At 50.1% G+C, this 15772-nt stretch overlaps 5 protein-coding genes across 5 annotated transcripts; 3 read left to right on the top strand and 2 right to left on the bottom strand.

Annotated features, from left to right (window-relative positions):
• Nucleotides 1-307: 307 nt before the first annotated feature.
• Nucleotides 308-2817, top strand: N7516_001351 (uncharacterized protein; the record flags this gene model as incomplete). The annotated part of the gene is made up of 4 exons (XM_057214073.1): nt 308-383; nt 446-514; nt 576-632; nt 716-2817. The coding sequence occupies 4 exons, from the start codon at nt 308-310 to the stop codon at nt 2815-2817; spliced, it is 2304 nt and encodes a 767-aa protein (XP_057075956.1).
• Nucleotides 2818-3449: 632 nt separating this feature from the next.
• On the bottom strand, nt 3450-7524 carry N7516_001350 (CLH domain-containing protein; the record flags this gene model as incomplete). Its single annotated transcript, XM_057214072.1, has 5 exons — nt 3450-3733; nt 3801-6073; nt 6127-7088; nt 7135-7161; nt 7216-7524. The coding sequence occupies 5 exons, from the start codon at nt 7522-7524 to the stop codon at nt 3450-3452; spliced, it is 3855 nt and encodes a 1284-aa protein (XP_057075955.1).
• Nucleotides 7525-7731: 207 nt separating this feature from the next.
• Nucleotides 7732-9093, top strand: N7516_001349 (RMD1 family protein; the record flags this gene model as incomplete). Its single annotated transcript, XM_057214071.1, has 2 exons — nt 7732-8064; nt 8122-9093. 2 exons carry the CDS (start codon nt 7732-7734, stop codon nt 9091-9093), a joined length of 1305 nt encoding a protein of 434 aa, XP_057075954.1.
• A 369-nt stretch (nt 9094-9462) lies between these two features.
• On the top strand, nt 9463-11015 carry N7516_001348 (T2 family ribonuclease; the record flags this gene model as incomplete). Its single annotated transcript, XM_057214070.1, has 6 exons — nt 9463-9737; nt 9791-10085; nt 10154-10346; nt 10405-10644; nt 10718-10815; nt 10875-11015. 6 exons carry the CDS (start codon nt 9463-9465, stop codon nt 11013-11015), a joined length of 1242 nt encoding a protein of 413 aa, XP_057075953.1.
• Nucleotides 11016-11924: 909 nt separating this feature from the next.
• ace2 (putative C2H2 transcription factor (Swi5)) lies at nt 11925-14153 on the bottom strand (the record flags this gene model as incomplete). The annotated part of the gene is made up of 2 exons (XM_057214069.1): nt 11925-13405; nt 13457-14153. 2 exons carry the CDS (start codon nt 14151-14153, stop codon nt 11925-11927), a joined length of 2178 nt encoding a protein of 725 aa, XP_057075952.1.
• Between the last annotated feature and the right edge of the window lie 1619 nt (nt 14154-15772).

Genomic DNA, 15772 nt, shown 5'->3' with positions numbered 1-15772 from the left:
GCCCTATCAAGTACCTTCACCATACCCGTAAGTGGCAGTCGTGACTTCCTTGTACGTTTTACCTCAAAGATGGGAAGTACACAATCAGAAACCAGCACGTGTTCCCCTCGTAGTCACCGGCACCGCTCCTTCCTCAAGAGGTGGTGACTTTGTTTACTATTTCTTCCCCCCCAGCTCCCATTTTCTTTTCTCTTCTTTTTCTCTTCTTCCACTTCACACTCGTTCCCCTTTTTCTTCATCCACCTTCGTTTAAATCCATCAATCCATCAATTTACACACTCGTTTTTAAAACTTCATCCCCGCCAAGATGGTAGCTTGGACGCGTTTCAAGTTACTTCTGGCCTTGGTCACCACTCTGGTGACCATGGTTGCTGCTTCGGCCGGTATGTCTCATGGCCCATAACTGGCTATGTTTTGATCACTTACTGACATTGTCGTCGAACAGAATGTTTTGACGTCGAGACGGTCCTGCTTCAGGACCCCCACTCTGGGGAACAATACCAGTTTGGTGAGGGTAAGTCAATCTCACTGTTTGGGTCAGTTTGAAATCTGCCGTTGCTGATCAATCTTCATAGTCAATCTCTTGCCTCCTCGCGCCTTGTTTGGTCGTGCTGTGCACGCTTCTGAATTGAGTAAGTCCAGCCTCCTCCTCATGCTCTCGGGGATTTTTCAATTCCCTCCCCTTTTCCCAGACCAAGAACTAACTTGATACCAGTCACTGTCACGATTACCCATACTACCTGCGGTCATGAGGAGCCGACCACAACTGTCACAACAGATGTTCCTTGCACCACTGGGCATTCGACCACACCACTCACCACTGAGTCTACTACTCCAGTTGAGGTCACTACCCCTGTGCCTGGTTCTTCTCAGTCCAGTGCCCCTCCCAGTACCTCGTCGATCCCGGTGCCTGTTACCAGTCAGACTTCTGTGACTAGCACCCCTGAGGTGTCTTCTCAGCCGACTGCACCTACTACTTCGTCGGTACCGGTGCCTGTTACCAGTCAGACTTCTGTGTCGAGCACCCCCGAGGTGTCTTCTCAGTCGACTGCACCGGCTTCCTCCCAGACTCCAGTGCCTGTCACTACCACGCAGACTCCCGTGTCCAGCGCTCCTGAGGTGACCACCCAGTCATCTGTGCCTGCTGGTCCTCACAGTTCTGTTTCCGGAACTACTGATGTGACCAAGTCTTCTCCACCTGGTACAACCCAGACCCCTGTGCCTGGCACCACTTTTGTGACTTCGCCATCTTCTGTACCCGGAGCCCCTCAGACTCCAGTGCCTAGTACTACTGAGGTGTCCACTGGAGGCAGTTCGGCAACCAAAGCTGAATCCTCCACGGTTACTGCCACTCCCACCGAGTCGGTTCCTTCATCTCGTCCCAATGGTACCAGCGTGGCTCCTGTTCCTGTCACCACTTCTGAGGACCACACCACTTCCACGGTTTCTGGTACTGTCACTGAAGTGACAACAAGTCCCAATGCTACCAGCGTGGCCCCTGTTCCTGTCACCACTGTTGAGGACCACACTACTTCCACGGTTTCTGGTACTGCCACTGAAGTGACAACAAGTCCCAATGCTACCAGCGTGGCTCCTGTTCCTGTCACCACTGCTGACAATAACACCACTTCTACAATTCCTGGCACTGCTACCGAGATAACCACCGAGACGATCTCGTTGCCTTGCCCTTCCTCCTCGGAAGTGTCTCCTGCTCCTGGTACCACCGAGATTCCTGGGTCCATTACATCTTCTCGTCCTACCAAGGTGGTTCCTGTCCCTGGTACAACTGGAATAACTTACACAAACTCGACTCTTCCACACGTTCCTAGCACCGTGACTGATGTGACCACCTATTACACCACGTCTCCTTGCCTCAACTCAACTGGGCTGGCTCCTACCCCTCCTACCCCAGTGACCACTGAGATCACTATCACCGTTGAGGTTCCTTGCACCGAGACTACCAAGTGTCTCAGCACCAAGGTTCTCACCACCAGCACCCTGCCAGCTCCGGAGACAACTGTTCCCGTTCCTGTCCCGGCTTCCACTGAAGAGGTCACTGTCACAGTTGAGATCCCTTGCACTGAGTCCACCAAATGCATCAGTACCAAGGTGTACACCACCACCCCTTCGGAGACTACCACGATCTCTGTGACTCCGATTCCGGTTACAGTTCCCGCGCCACAGACCACCACTGAGTTGGTGACCACGGTAATTCAGCCAACTGCTCCTGGTGTTCCTCCCCAGGAGACCACTCAGGTTGTGACGTCTGTGGTCCAGCCCACTGGCCCTGCCCCACAGACCACCACTGAGTTGGTGACCACTGAGCTGGTGCCACTTCCGTCTGCCACCACTATCGAGGCTACCACTGTGGTCAAGGTTCCCGTTCCTCCTGCTCAGCAGGATACCACTTTGGCTACGACTACTATTCCCAAGCCCGTGGTGACTAAGGCTGAGGGTACCACAACCGAGTCCAAGGTTTCAGTTGTGCCTCCTGAACAGCCTACCTCCACCCAGGAGGATACTGTTCCCCCTGCTCAACAGCGTACCACTCTGGCTACGACTACTATTCCCAAGCCCGTGGTGACTAAGGCTGAGGGTACCACAACCGAGTCCAAGGTTTCAGTTGTGCCTCCTGAACAGCCTACCTCCACCCAGGAGGATACTGTCCCACCAGCTCCTCATGGTACTTCTTCCAGTGGCACTCAAACCCCATCTCCTGTTTTCAACAGTGCCAATGCCGCTGGAATCATGGACAGCCGTGTCTTTACTGTGAGCATTGTGGTTATGCTCTCCCATATCTTTCACTTGATTCTGTGAGAACGCCACACATTCTTCCCGTGTTAGGAGGCAAGTCTAGCCATCTTCTGATGTAGCAAGGATAGTGCCTGATGCGATGATTGTGTTTGCGATTGAAATTTGAGGAACCCATGGTGTTGATGGGTGGCCTTTTTTTATTATCTTTTTTTATGGGATGCAACTGGCTCCCCTAATCTTACAAATTTGATTAGTGACTCATATTCTAGTTGAAGCATAGCTTTCCAAAATTCAAGTATGTTCACTAGTTATTGATTATGCCCAACGTATCTTGTAATCTGTAATCTGCAACCAAATACGAAGCCCAAAAACAAAAGAGCTGACCGAACAATGCATTCGGGTAGTTATATTTTGGCTGTGAAACAAATGTTACAGATAAACAGAAAGTACTACATATGTAGTTAAGCAGCCAAAGCATTGAATGTAACACACATCTTTATCAAATGAACACAATGGCCCGTGTGATAGCTTCACAGAATGGATGAATGCTAATATCCCGAACAAATGGGTGCAGTAGCTTGGCTAAAAAGCCAGAGTATCTCAGATAAACAAGGAGAATGCATAGGTATGTGCACATGGAGTATACACACAGGGACAGACATGAATGGGTACAGATCTCCCTACCCCAACAGAGCTCAAACTTCAACCTCACCAAGGGATTCAATCTCTCTCGTCAGAGCACAGATTCGACATCCATCACCAATCTTGTCTCGCAGGATTCTTGCCGTCGTGACTTTGGGACCAACGGTGCGAGATGCGGTAGCAGATCGGGTCTCGTCGACTGGAGACATGGCTCGGGGTGTAAGATCTGCAGATCGGTCACGGCTGTTCGTGCCAGATTGTTGCTGTGGCGTGTCTGCGTGTAAGTGGGATAGATGGAAAATATGGCCACAGGCAAAGCCAACGAGTATCTCTCGCTCTTTATCAGGGTTATTATTAGCATTGGACTTTTTTGAAGATAAAATATCGAAGGGTCGGAATCATACCGTTTTCCCGGAAGGCGGCTTTGCAACCGCCGCATCTTCCTTGTCCAGGGCCTCCGAACTTCCTCGCTCCACTGCTCACGGATATTTGATCTTGAGCTTGGGTCTTTGCTGTCGGTGTCTTATTGAAATCTTCTTGTCTGTCGTCAATGACATCGAACTTGGTTCCCCGGCGCTGGCCTTGGCGCAACGAGTCCATCCCAAGTGCGACTTCGCTTTGCATGACCCTGGCCGCGCCTTGGCTGATACTAGCTTGTAGATCATGTTCACGGATCAAGCGAGTGAGACCCTCTCTTAGACCTTCGATCTCTAGCCCGCTCGGGATCCGACGCACAAGCTTTATCGGGTCGATGGCCGTTCCGGCCTCGACAAGAAGACCGTGGATGAACTTTGGTTTGTCCATAGAGTAATCAAGCAGGTCTTCCCACAGATCAGGATCTTCCTGTGATTTTGCAAAGGAAATGGCCTGTGAAACATCCTTGAGATCCGATAGAATCAGGTTCAAGGCTCGCTTTGTCTGGCCCATCTTGGACAAGAGGAAAATCAACTCTGGTGTGAATTTGTGGTCTTCGCAGATGGATGTGGCTTTCTCGAATGAATATGATATGCTTGTTTGGAGGAACTCCATCAGCAGAGGCCGGTCGTAGTCGGCAAATACCTCAACGGCCGTATCGGCAAAGTTATCAATCAGCGCTTTGCCTTCATCGGCAGCAAGCTTGCTGGCTGCATCCCGAGCATGAGTTCCACGTCCTCTTCTGGGCTTAGAAGCGTCGTGCGGTAATGATTCACCTCGCCAGAGCGCTCGGAGGTAGAAATAAAGGAACAGGAACCGGTTTGCGGCGATCAACTGAGATACCACGGTATCTGGGAGGACAATTCCCGTGTATGCTTCGCTAACAAGGAGTCGCGTTGGCTCTGAAGTCAACTCCTCCAGTTCGGATTTTGTGGCTGACTGCATTTGCTCTTTGGAAACCCGAATCATAATGAAGGCCGGTATATCATCAGTGACTGCGTCGAGCAAGCGGTGTTCCCGGACCAAAGCCATAGCAGCATCTCCATCTTGCAATCGTATATAACAACGCAAGGCTTCGCGATGATGCCCACCTACCAGGAATAACTTAGCGAGACAATCTGTGAGGATTTGCCACTCCTCAGACCCGGCACGCACTGACTCAGATTTAGCCTGTGCTTCGATGGCTTCTGTGACCACATTCGCATCAAACAAATCGAATGGCCATATTTCGATGAGTTCTTTGAATTTGACCAAGTCTCGTGACACATAGTGAGTGAGAATGACTTCGTAAATCCGAGAAGACAACGATGGATTTAAATCAACCGGGATTTGCGAAGTGATCTCGTCAATTTTATCATTTTTGATGAAGGTCCATGCCCAGTGTTCCCATCGTGGGGCGTTGCGGATGACTTTGCCGCAAATGCTCGCAGCCTCTGTCCACTTCTCTTCGCTGACAAGTTGGTTGACCCAAAGTTCCCCAAGGCGAGCCTTTTCCTGTTCAGCAGCAGAAACTTTTGTTCGACCAGCCGTTGTGATAGATGATCGATCATCAGCAAAAAATTCACCTAAACTGGTTTGAGACCTTCCTGTGGCCACGGAAACAACTTCGGTTAGGTCAGCTATCGAGCCCGCAGCTTCGGGATGTTCATCGACGAGACGCCATGCATCCTCGTACTGGCCATGAGAGTCAAGCCAGGACAAACGGTCCGCAAGATCCCTTTTTACTGCAACAACGCAGTCGTAGGGGCTGTGGACAAATATTTTGGCACCAGGAGCACCTGCAACTTCCTGCACCTCCTTCGGAAGGGCATCTTCGGCCGCATGGAGTTTGGATATAAAGGAGGGAGCAGCCCTCCCAGACCCCTTATCACCACTGCTTGTGGTACTTCGGATGCTGGCGCCAGAGCTGAATAGCCGCGCAGAGTACATAGTAGCATCCAAGAGTCCATACCCAAGAGCCCCCAGGGCACCACGCTGGACGACTTGTCCCTCTGGGGTCTTCCACGGAGGCAAGACACTCAGATGATAATCGGACGCCGAGAGACCTTCGAACCGGTTTACTGAAAGTGTATCGGCGCTGACTTCTTCATTGGTTTCAATGTCAATGACACGAAGTTCAGGTTCCAGACCCCTTTTCCGATTGCGGGTCCCACTGCTTCTTCCGTTGCTTGCAGTTTCACCTTCGGTTTCCATATATGCGAGAATGACAAGAAGACGAGGCGTATACAATGAGATGCCAGATACCACGCAGTCCGTTCGTAATCTGTGTTCAAAGTTAACGATGGGACAATTCAACATGTGCGAGCTTCAGCTTACATTGTAACAACCTCTGCAGAGCCCAATTTCTCGCCCTTCGATGTCTTGCTTGTCCTTTCGGGGTAGACATCAATGACCCAAACAGTTCCTCCCCAGCCGACGACAAGCTTTTCCACTTTCTCGGTCGACACGGTGAACTGAATTTCTGGACTTGCTGAATTGTCATCTGGGTCGAGATTGTCCCGACTGTCTAAAGCAGACTGGTCAATCCACTCTGCGCGTGCTTTCCAAACACCGGCCATTTCATCCCAGCCGGGACGATTTGGACGATCAATATGGCTGATTCGTTTCCACGCAAATTCTGTCTCTGAGGAATCCAGATGCAGATTTGACCGCATAATCTTGATACCTTCCTCGTTGACCCAGGCTACATATTTTCCTGAAAGTGACCATTTAATTGTGCTTATAGTCCCTTCCCCGCTGTGGATAATTGTATCCTTTCCACTGGTGGATGCTAGGCCCATGGACCCAAGCCAGCTTGACGCTGTGGCAGCCGCACCCCCCATTGTTGTCGAGTTGGAGGTCGCTCCAATACGACCGCCAGTTGTCAGGACCAATTCACCCGCTCGGCCACCAGACAGGAATGCCCGATCACTTTTGTACTCTGGAGACAAAGTGATAGACTGAACTGGTCGGCCAAAATTGCGCAATAGCACGTCCTTGGGGTCTACCAGCGACGAGACACACACGTGGCCATCAATTGAGGAGGTTCCAATGTAAATCGAGTTCGATGGTATGGAAGGAATAGCTGGATAACCCTGTTTCCCTTGGCCACGGATACTACCGGTGGTATTAGATGATCGCGTGGATGGTCTGTATTCCTCTGTGGTCTGCTTGCTGGAGGTGTCTTGCCTAAGGTTCGGGAGGGGAGGTGGAAATGGCGATATCGATATTGAAGTTACACTTGCTGAGTGTGCATGATATACACGGAGGGATTGTAGAAGCGGCAATGACATAACATGCTTGACAAGGTCAGCTCATGCCTGCGCTCTGGTGTGGCTAACTTACGACGTTTCCGTTGTGTGTTCCGACAATCTAGGCATATCGTTAGCTCATTATCATAATATAGGTTCCGCTAAAAATACATACCATTTTATCTCCTGCTACGAGGAACGAGCTTGTCGCATCCCCGTTGCGATATACTGATCCTAGGTGCTTCGTAAGGTATGCGTACTTGAGGCGGGGCTCCTCGTCCTCGTCGTCCGAGTCATCTTCTTCCTCGGCCTCTTCTTCTTCCTCATCATCACTGCTACTAGAGCTGTGGTCATTGTATCGTTGGTGCTTATCTTGGGCGCCTTCAGTCGTGTCTGTTGGTGAACTGGTTCGTATGGATGTGTCGTGCTTGGGAGTGCTCTGAACGGCACTTTCGTCCGGCGGTGTCGCGCCAGGCGCGTCCATGGCGAATCCCTCACAGCACCTGCAGCTCCCGAGCTGGTTAAAGTGGAATGCGACAAGCTGGAAACGGGATTCGGTGGTTCTACAGTTGAGCCGGGGTAGGTCAGGGCCCCCGAGCTTGGTTCCATGACTAAGCGGGGTATCGGGCCGCGGGCTACAAAACGATGTCATTGACTGAGCCACTGGTGTTTTTATTCCTCAAACGACACAATGTTTGCCAGGCCATTTGTCTGCTTAAGCTGCAAGCGCCCAGTACTACGACTTCCTACGCGACCGCAGACCCAATACTTTCACGTCTCTCCTCCATTGGCACTTCCCCGACGGAAGGATTTCTTCTCATCCAATGCCCACTTAAAACAAAAACAGAACAACAACGATGAACCAATTGAGCTCTCTCCGGATTCCCAGAAGCAACGTCGACGGGGTCCTAGGTTACCAGCAGCTCCCACTTCATTGCGGCGAGTAGCGGTAGAAGCACAGAGGTCGAAGGATAGCATTCACTCCAAGGCGCTCCTCAAAGAGCAAGGTTTATATCGGACTAAGGTTGGCATAACTGAAATTTTCTACGATTTCCTTCACTGATTGTTTTGCTGTCTCTAGACAGTGACTGCCTACGCCGTAGCCGAGCAATTCAACATCCGCAAAGTCAGAGATATTTTACAAGAACGAGGATATGAACCAGACCCGTTGGAAACGGGTCTCTTCCCGCAAGTCGTTCATGTTCAGATACCGTTAGATTCCATACAGCGCATGACGAATCCCTCGAGCACAGATCTACCATCCGACGAAGTGGGCGATTTATTTGTGTTTCCCTCGGGTACAGTCGTAGCGTGGTCGCTTCCAGAAGGATTCACATCATTCCTAGCAACACGAACTCTCTTGCCCGCAACAGAAGGTGCTCATGTTGATGAGTTGGAAACCGAGGATCTGGAATTCGTGGAGGACCCGAAGCGGGAGAACAGTGTGATCAAAGGGGACACGATTATACTAGGAACTAACTCTGGCCACGGGGATGCAGAGGGATCACCAGCGGCGCAACAATCCGTCGATACAGTGTTGACCAAGGTTGCATTTTCCTCGGGTCTTGCCCGGAGTACCAAGTTGGCCGTACTCGAGAGCCTTCTTTCAAGCTATTTTGAATCGACTCGGCCAATTCCGACTCTCCTATCACAAGGATCACGTCTTCCTTTTACACGAGACTTTGTCCTCCGCAAAACTGGGCAGCTACTTAGTGTCCGAGCCCAGCTCAATCTCTATTCCGAGCTCACTGATTCCCTTCCTGATATCTTTTGGGACAGCCGCCACGAGCTCGGCTTAGAAGGATACTATGAGCAGGCTGGCAGAGCTTTAGATGTTGGCATTCGCATCAAACTGCTGAATGAGAAGATGGACTATGCGCAAGAGATCGCAAGTGTACTCCGGGAGCGCCTTAGTGAGACCCATGGTCTCCGACTCGAATGGATTATCATTCTACTCATTGCCGTTGAGGTTGGCTTTGAAGTATTGCGTTTATGGAAAGAAAGAGTACATGAACAGGAGGAGGCGCGCAAGCAGGAGACCCAAGGTCAGTGAGATATTTTACCCACCGTGGAACAACCAACTATGATACCCCTCCACTCTTGAATGTAAGCATATTACTCTGAATGACCATCTTTAACTTTTAAACGAGTGCAACATCAACATAGAATGTGGCTGCTGTTGTGGAAGTAAACAAAGCCCCGGATGACTCTTATCAGCTGTCCCCGCGCTTAGTCATATGACACTCCGCACGAGGCGACTCCCATAGTACGTGGACAACATTCGTAGCCTCCTGAGTATACGTATCTCTCCTCTGAATACGACCATCCTAGTACTTATCTACTTGTCTATTACTATATTCTCCGTCTGTTTCAATTTCATAAGTGTGATCCCTGATAACACGACGAACAGCTGCCATCCACGATGCGGGGATCATCACAACAGTTCATGGGGATCCCCGGACCCCAGAAGATCCTCAAGACCTTCGGCTCACTCTGGCTTTCACAAACTTCAAACGAGAATGGAAACCCTGGAACCTCCTCATCATGCCCGACCTCGGAAATAAGTTGCCAGGCCAATTACCACGGTCAAGACACCTGCTGTTTCAATTACCCCGGCGGTCAAATGCTACAGACGCAATTCTGGGATGTCGACCCTGCACTCGGCCCTGAGGACGCATGGACTATCCATGGGCTATGGTGAGTTTGTACCACATTCTCAGATTGAATGAATATACAACTAACCCTTGTAGGCCCGATCACTGCAACGGCGGCTTTGACCAGTTCTGCGACTTCAGACGCAAGTACAGCAACATTTCTCTGATCCTAGTTGACGCGGGCCGGGCAGACCTTCTCGAATACATGAGCGAGTATTGGAAGGATTTCCGCGGTGATGATAACAATCTGTGGCAACATGAGTGGAACAAGCACGGCACTTGCGTCAGCACCCTGGAGCCAGATTGCTACACGGACTATCTGCCACAGCAGGAGGTTGTGGACTACTTCGACAAGACTGTTGAGGTTTATAAGGAGTTGCCTACCCATGAGGTTAGTTTGATTCTCTCGATCAATGACCGACTATATATATTCGGATCAAACCACTAACAATATATAAGTTCCTGGCCAATGCTGGTATCATCCCATCCCAGACACGAACCTATGCTCTTGCCGATATTGAAGCTGCATTGGAACAAGCGCATGGAAAACCCGTCACTATCCGTTGTCGAGGCGGCGCCATCAATGAGATTTGGTACCATTTCAACATCGCAGGAAGTCTGCAATCGGGAGAATTCGTCTCTGCAGACCCAGGTCGGTCAACCTTCAAAGTTACTCACTCTGGTAGATTGCAAGCTTACGAATTGACCAGATGGCCTGAAGTCCAATTGCCCTTCCAGGGGAATCAAGTACCCACTGAAGCATGCTCGACATGAGCCTACGCACACGACAACCATAGGTCACCCCGAGCCCACTGCACCAGGCACTCCATTTACAGGCCGAGGTAACCTGATTGTGGAGAGACTTAACAGAAAGCATGGTTGCATCATCAGCTACGGAACATGGTTTTCGTCAGGGACCTGTGCGACATTCCGGGCGGAAAAAATCTCAGGTTCGTAGCTGTTCTTTCTGCATATGATGCCTCTGCTATTGTTTGCTAACATGAAGCAAATCACATCTTGCAGATGATATATTCACCCTGAAATCTAGCAAGGGGCCCTGTGCCTTCGAGCGGGACGCCCTTGCTTGCGGGCCCCACGTCACCACGGCAAGCGAGTTCACCGTATGTATATCCCAGATCGTCTTACGAGATATCGTTGCATGTTCTCACACTGTATACAGGCCAAGGATGATAAGCTCGCTTACAGTGATCACACTACCTTCTATGCCGACAATCCACCCAAGGGGCGTACACAGAGTACTGTGTATGCTTCGCAAGGGGGGCGGCCTATTGAGATCGAGATCACCTGGACTTCGAAGTAGATTGCCATCTCCACTGTTGCTTTCGCTTCCCATGATTCTAGTGGAAATTAGGTCATTGAGTAGGCCTGTCGGGATGTGATATAGTTGCACAGCTATCCCGGCATAGAATAGGGCGAGGGAGCTGTCAGTCAACAATTCTTTCAAGCAGAATAATTAGAAATATCAAATATAAATGTGCGGTATTTAGAGTTGTATCTTAGTATATGTGATTTTCTTCTGAACGACTATTTAGTATTTGCTTAGTATTTGCTCTCTTTCTTTTAAGCTGTGTGGCCCATTTGTATGATGTTTTCTTTCCCTTGACTAGACAATATAAATTGAAGGATTCAGGCTACAACTACAATTCTACAATCAACACACATAACAGATGATATGGAACCGGATGTAAGCTGTGTGCATAACAAGTTTGACATAGTAGTACAGGCTATCGGCAATTATGTCTGTCATCGGAGGAAAATAATCCTCCAAGTAAGTCATCTTGTTGACAGGGTAGGTACAGAAAAGATCCATTGAAAGTAAAGACATCGAATACATATCGCATCATCAAACATATAAAAAGAAGGGTAAACACCGGGAATAAACACGTCGCCATATGTCGAACATCTTCAAAGAGATGAGACAAGGCCAAAAAGACGTGAACAATGAGATAATCATTCGAAAAGACAAAGAAAAAAAACAAGAAAGGAGAAATACAGGGGGAAATAGGGCAAAAAGCAAATAGCCCGAAACACCCGCATGTCCGCAAAGTCGTTTCAAATCCCGAAATGTGCAGAGAAAGTAAACGCCCGATTTTTTGTCATGGGTCATTAAAGTGTACAAGGTCGTCCCGTATCGTTGGAAAGAAGTCACGCCGTGAAGAACATGAGCCGCGTCGTATATGCGTGCTCGTTTTGGGTACCAAAAAGCCGTTCAAGGGTCCACCAGGAACTCGCTGGACAAGCAGTCGATTGGGTCCGTCAAGTCATCATCCATGTGGGAAAGACCAGAGAAGGTCTTCTCGGGGTAATAGGATGAGGCAGAGGCGAAGTCGGTGGTATCCACGAACTGATAAGTCGGGAAACCAGAGAGACCCGAGTGAGCGAGATGGCCGAACTCCTCTCGTAAATCGTCGGAGGGATCTTGAGTCATGAAGATATCGATCTCAGAGCCGACGGATGATTCGGCCAGGGTGGGCGCCGAGCGAGGGGAAGACATCTCCCGAGGTGAGAGAGCAGATTCGCTGTAGAGAGATTCCTGCGAGTACGTGGATTCTTGCGAGTATGTCTGGGAACCAAAATTTGATCCGTACTGAGCCATTGCCTGCTCGTATCTAGCGTGAGCGAGTTGGGGTGGTGACAAGGGCAGCATGTCATCCTCAAGCTGAGCATCGAGGGAATTGTAGGTCTGGCACGGCGGGGAAATCGTGTTGTATCTGTCTCCTGGGGAGGTGGGCGGCGTGAATGACGAGATGGCAGTGGACGGGGCATAGTTGGGCGAGTTGAACACGGGAGCATCTTGCAGAGTGGGCTGGGGCTTGGCTGAAGCGTCTGGGGTTGACTTTTCAGCAACACGTTGACGAGTACGAGTGGACTTGGCCTGGCGAGTCTCAATATCGGGACGGCTGTTCTTCTTCTTCGGGGGGCGGCCACGCTTGGTGGTCTTTGGAACGACACCGGTGAAGCCTCCAACACACATATCGCGTTGGCGGTGACGAGTCAGGGCATCTTGTCTAGCGAAGCTGGCACCGCAGGCACAGGCGAAGGGCTTGTTGCCACTGTGTGTCTTGAGATGGCGCTTGAGATCGTGTCCGCGCACAAAGTGCTTTTCGCAAATGTCGCATTTGAATTGACGGTCTCCGAGATGTGTTTGGACGTGGGACTTGATGTTTTCCTTGCGACCAAAGCGGCAAAGGCAGCCTGTAAATAGACACACCCACTTTCCATCTTTGGGGTCGGGGCCGGAGATGAACTTGGCAATTTCGTCGGTCGAGACACCGGTTTGCTGGACTGATGCCTTGACTCGAGCATCCAGGTCACCATCGTGAGCAGCTGACTCGATTGGAGTCGACACAGTAGATGTGGATCGCTTCTTGGCTCTGCCAGTGGAAGATGTGAATGAGATATTGGAATTTTGAGGTGTCATCCCATAAGAACTCGGGGATGGCATATCGGCAACTTCGGCGAAGGACTCGGTAATCGGGGAATTGACGGGTGAGGGCATTTGCTGCTTAATCTGCACGGAATTGACATAGGGGGCTCCTTGGAAAGACTGGGCTCTTTGCATCTCAGCAGTGGCAGGGATTTGGGGAAATGAGAAACTTTGGGACTTGGAAGGTGTTGGGTCATTGCTGTACATGGAATAATCAATAGATCTTTTCAATGGGGTAGAATCGGGGGTCAAGGGGGAGTTGTCTGGCATCTCATTAGCATCAGGCAGGTTAGATTGAAGAGAAAGATGCATACAAGCAGTAGACATTTGCGAAAGGATCTTCGCAGATGGAGCCTTTGGTTGAACAGAGACTGGGTGCATTTGTCCGGCATACGCCGTCACCTGCTCGTTTTGGGCCATTGGCATGTTGCGCTGAGGAAACAATTCCCAGTCGGCATTGCCAGTAAACTGTTGCTGTTGTTGTTGCTGGTTCGAGAATTGCTCTTGTTGCATACGGTGCAGGGCAAGCTTCAATGGTGTGTTTTCGGAGCATTCACTGGCTGATCGAGACAAAGCCGGAGCACCGATAGAGGATGGCGCAGGGCTGCCAGTGGTGGTGTGGATCGCTTGCAATTGTTCTTGGTTGAAAGCCTCGCAGTCAGGCCCGAGCGATTGGTGAGGTTGATATTGATACGGCTGCTGCATGTGCATGCCTGATGGAATGAAAGATTGCTCGGGCTGCTGGGCATATTGTTGATACTGCTGTACATCCCTCTGTTGATATGGGAAACCTGATTTTTCGTTAAAATAATCTCGCAGCTGCGAGACCGTCTTCGGCATGTGTCGGTCCATAGGAGGCTGTTGATTGAAAGAACTGTAGTCCACAGTCTGGCCTCGACGATGTGACCGACGGGGTTGCATATTGTTCATGACTGGTGCGGGCTGGTATGGAGCAACTGGTGTGGAGATTTGACGGCGATGACGACCGGTTCCCAGCGCGTTGGAGTTCATGATTATGTCGCCGATTGACGGTATGGGTCCTGATTGAGGTGTCAGTATGTGAATTAAGCAAGCAATGGGCAATAGGGAAGAGGTAGAGTGTTAGAGGTTCAAGTCACGCAAGTAGCTATTCAAGAGTATCAAGGTCAAGGTCAAGTTCAAGTAAACCTGTCACACTGTGGATTCTGAACTGAACCTGAAAGAGCAGAAACACAGATATGTATGAATGGTTTCCCAAGTTTGGTTCTGGAACCCCGATCTATGTGAAAGACCCGTTCTCATCAACAAATCGGGGTGTTGGCATAGCAACGGCTTAGCCCGGGCGTCTGGGAAACCAAGACTCTGACGAAAAGCGGGCCCCTACTCCCTTGCCCTTCGATTTTTTTGGGCCCTTTGATGATCGCCTTGCTTGGAATTATTCGACTTCTACTGCAAGGGTAGCTAATCCCTTGGATAATAATTCATTTTAAATGGACTCCTGTACGTAGACTCATAAAAATTAGACAACTCCCTCGTTGGTTTCCGAGGAGATTCAATATAAACAAAGTCGATCTCATACTCTATACACCTTGGCTCCATATATATGTACCCATAGGCCGATAGGCCGATAGGGTCCCCATGGCGTCACATCCAATATTTTGATTTTGGAGATTCGACCTGTCCAACAGATCTGTCCAATGTCCAACACGGGATAAATATATGTGGCCTCAGGCAACAAACCCATGCACATCACCCAGCGTCACGTGTTGGACTCTCTGCCAAGACGGGCCGACCTTTTTCCTGTCGGTATTTCACCGCCCAACACGTGATTAGTATCAGTCAGCATTTCCTTTCAAGCTAGACTACTTTCGGTTATATGGCCCACCCACGTGACCACACAACGATTTTAATCACCAACCGGCTTCCGCGCACAACGATCTTTTTTAATCTTGCAAGGTTGAGGAAGACACGACTGTCGAGGTGAGTTTTAGTCCTATACAGGCAGATAGGAATGTGATGACCATGCGCATATAGCATGCAGTCCATTCTCTCTCTGTCTGCCACATTTTTATCATCGCGAGCATTCCCACTGACTTTATCGCAGGCCTTCATCAAGATGCAGATCTTCGTCAAAACCCTCACGGGTAAGACTATCACCCTTGAGGTGGAGTCCTCCGACACCATTGACAATGTCAAGTCCAAGATCCAGGGTAAGCACAACCAAAATCCGCGAGCCACGAACGCACACAATGTGTGACTCTTGGAGGTACCAAAAAAAAAAAAAGCGACATAGGCTAACCCCGCACCAGACAAGGAGGGTATTCCCCTGACCAGCAGCGCCTGATCTTCGCCGGCAAGCAGCTCGAGGACGGCCGCACTCTTTCGGATTACAACATCCAGAAGGAGTCGACCCTTCACCTCGTCCTTCGCCTGCGTGGTGGTGGTAAGAAGCGCAAGAAGAAGGTCTACACCACCCCCAAGAAGATCAAGCACAAGCACAAGAAGACCAAGCTCGCCATCCTCAAGTACTACAAGGTTGACGGTGACGGCAAGATCGAGCGTCTTCGCCGCGAGTGCCCCGCTCCCGAGGTATGTGATGATCTTTTTGTCGCAAGACAATATCATACAATCCCTATAAACAGCAACAGAAA

Source organism: Penicillium verrucosum (assembly GCF_028828655.1).
Source record: "Penicillium verrucosum strain IBT 35672 chromosome Unknown utg000001l_segment0_segment0, whole genome shotgun sequence".
NCBI classification, from domain to species: Eukaryota; Fungi; Ascomycota; class Eurotiomycetes; order Eurotiales; family Aspergillaceae; genus Penicillium; species Penicillium verrucosum.
Note: the sequence above shows the minus strand (reverse complement) of the source record. Positions and strands in the feature narration are given on the sequence as shown.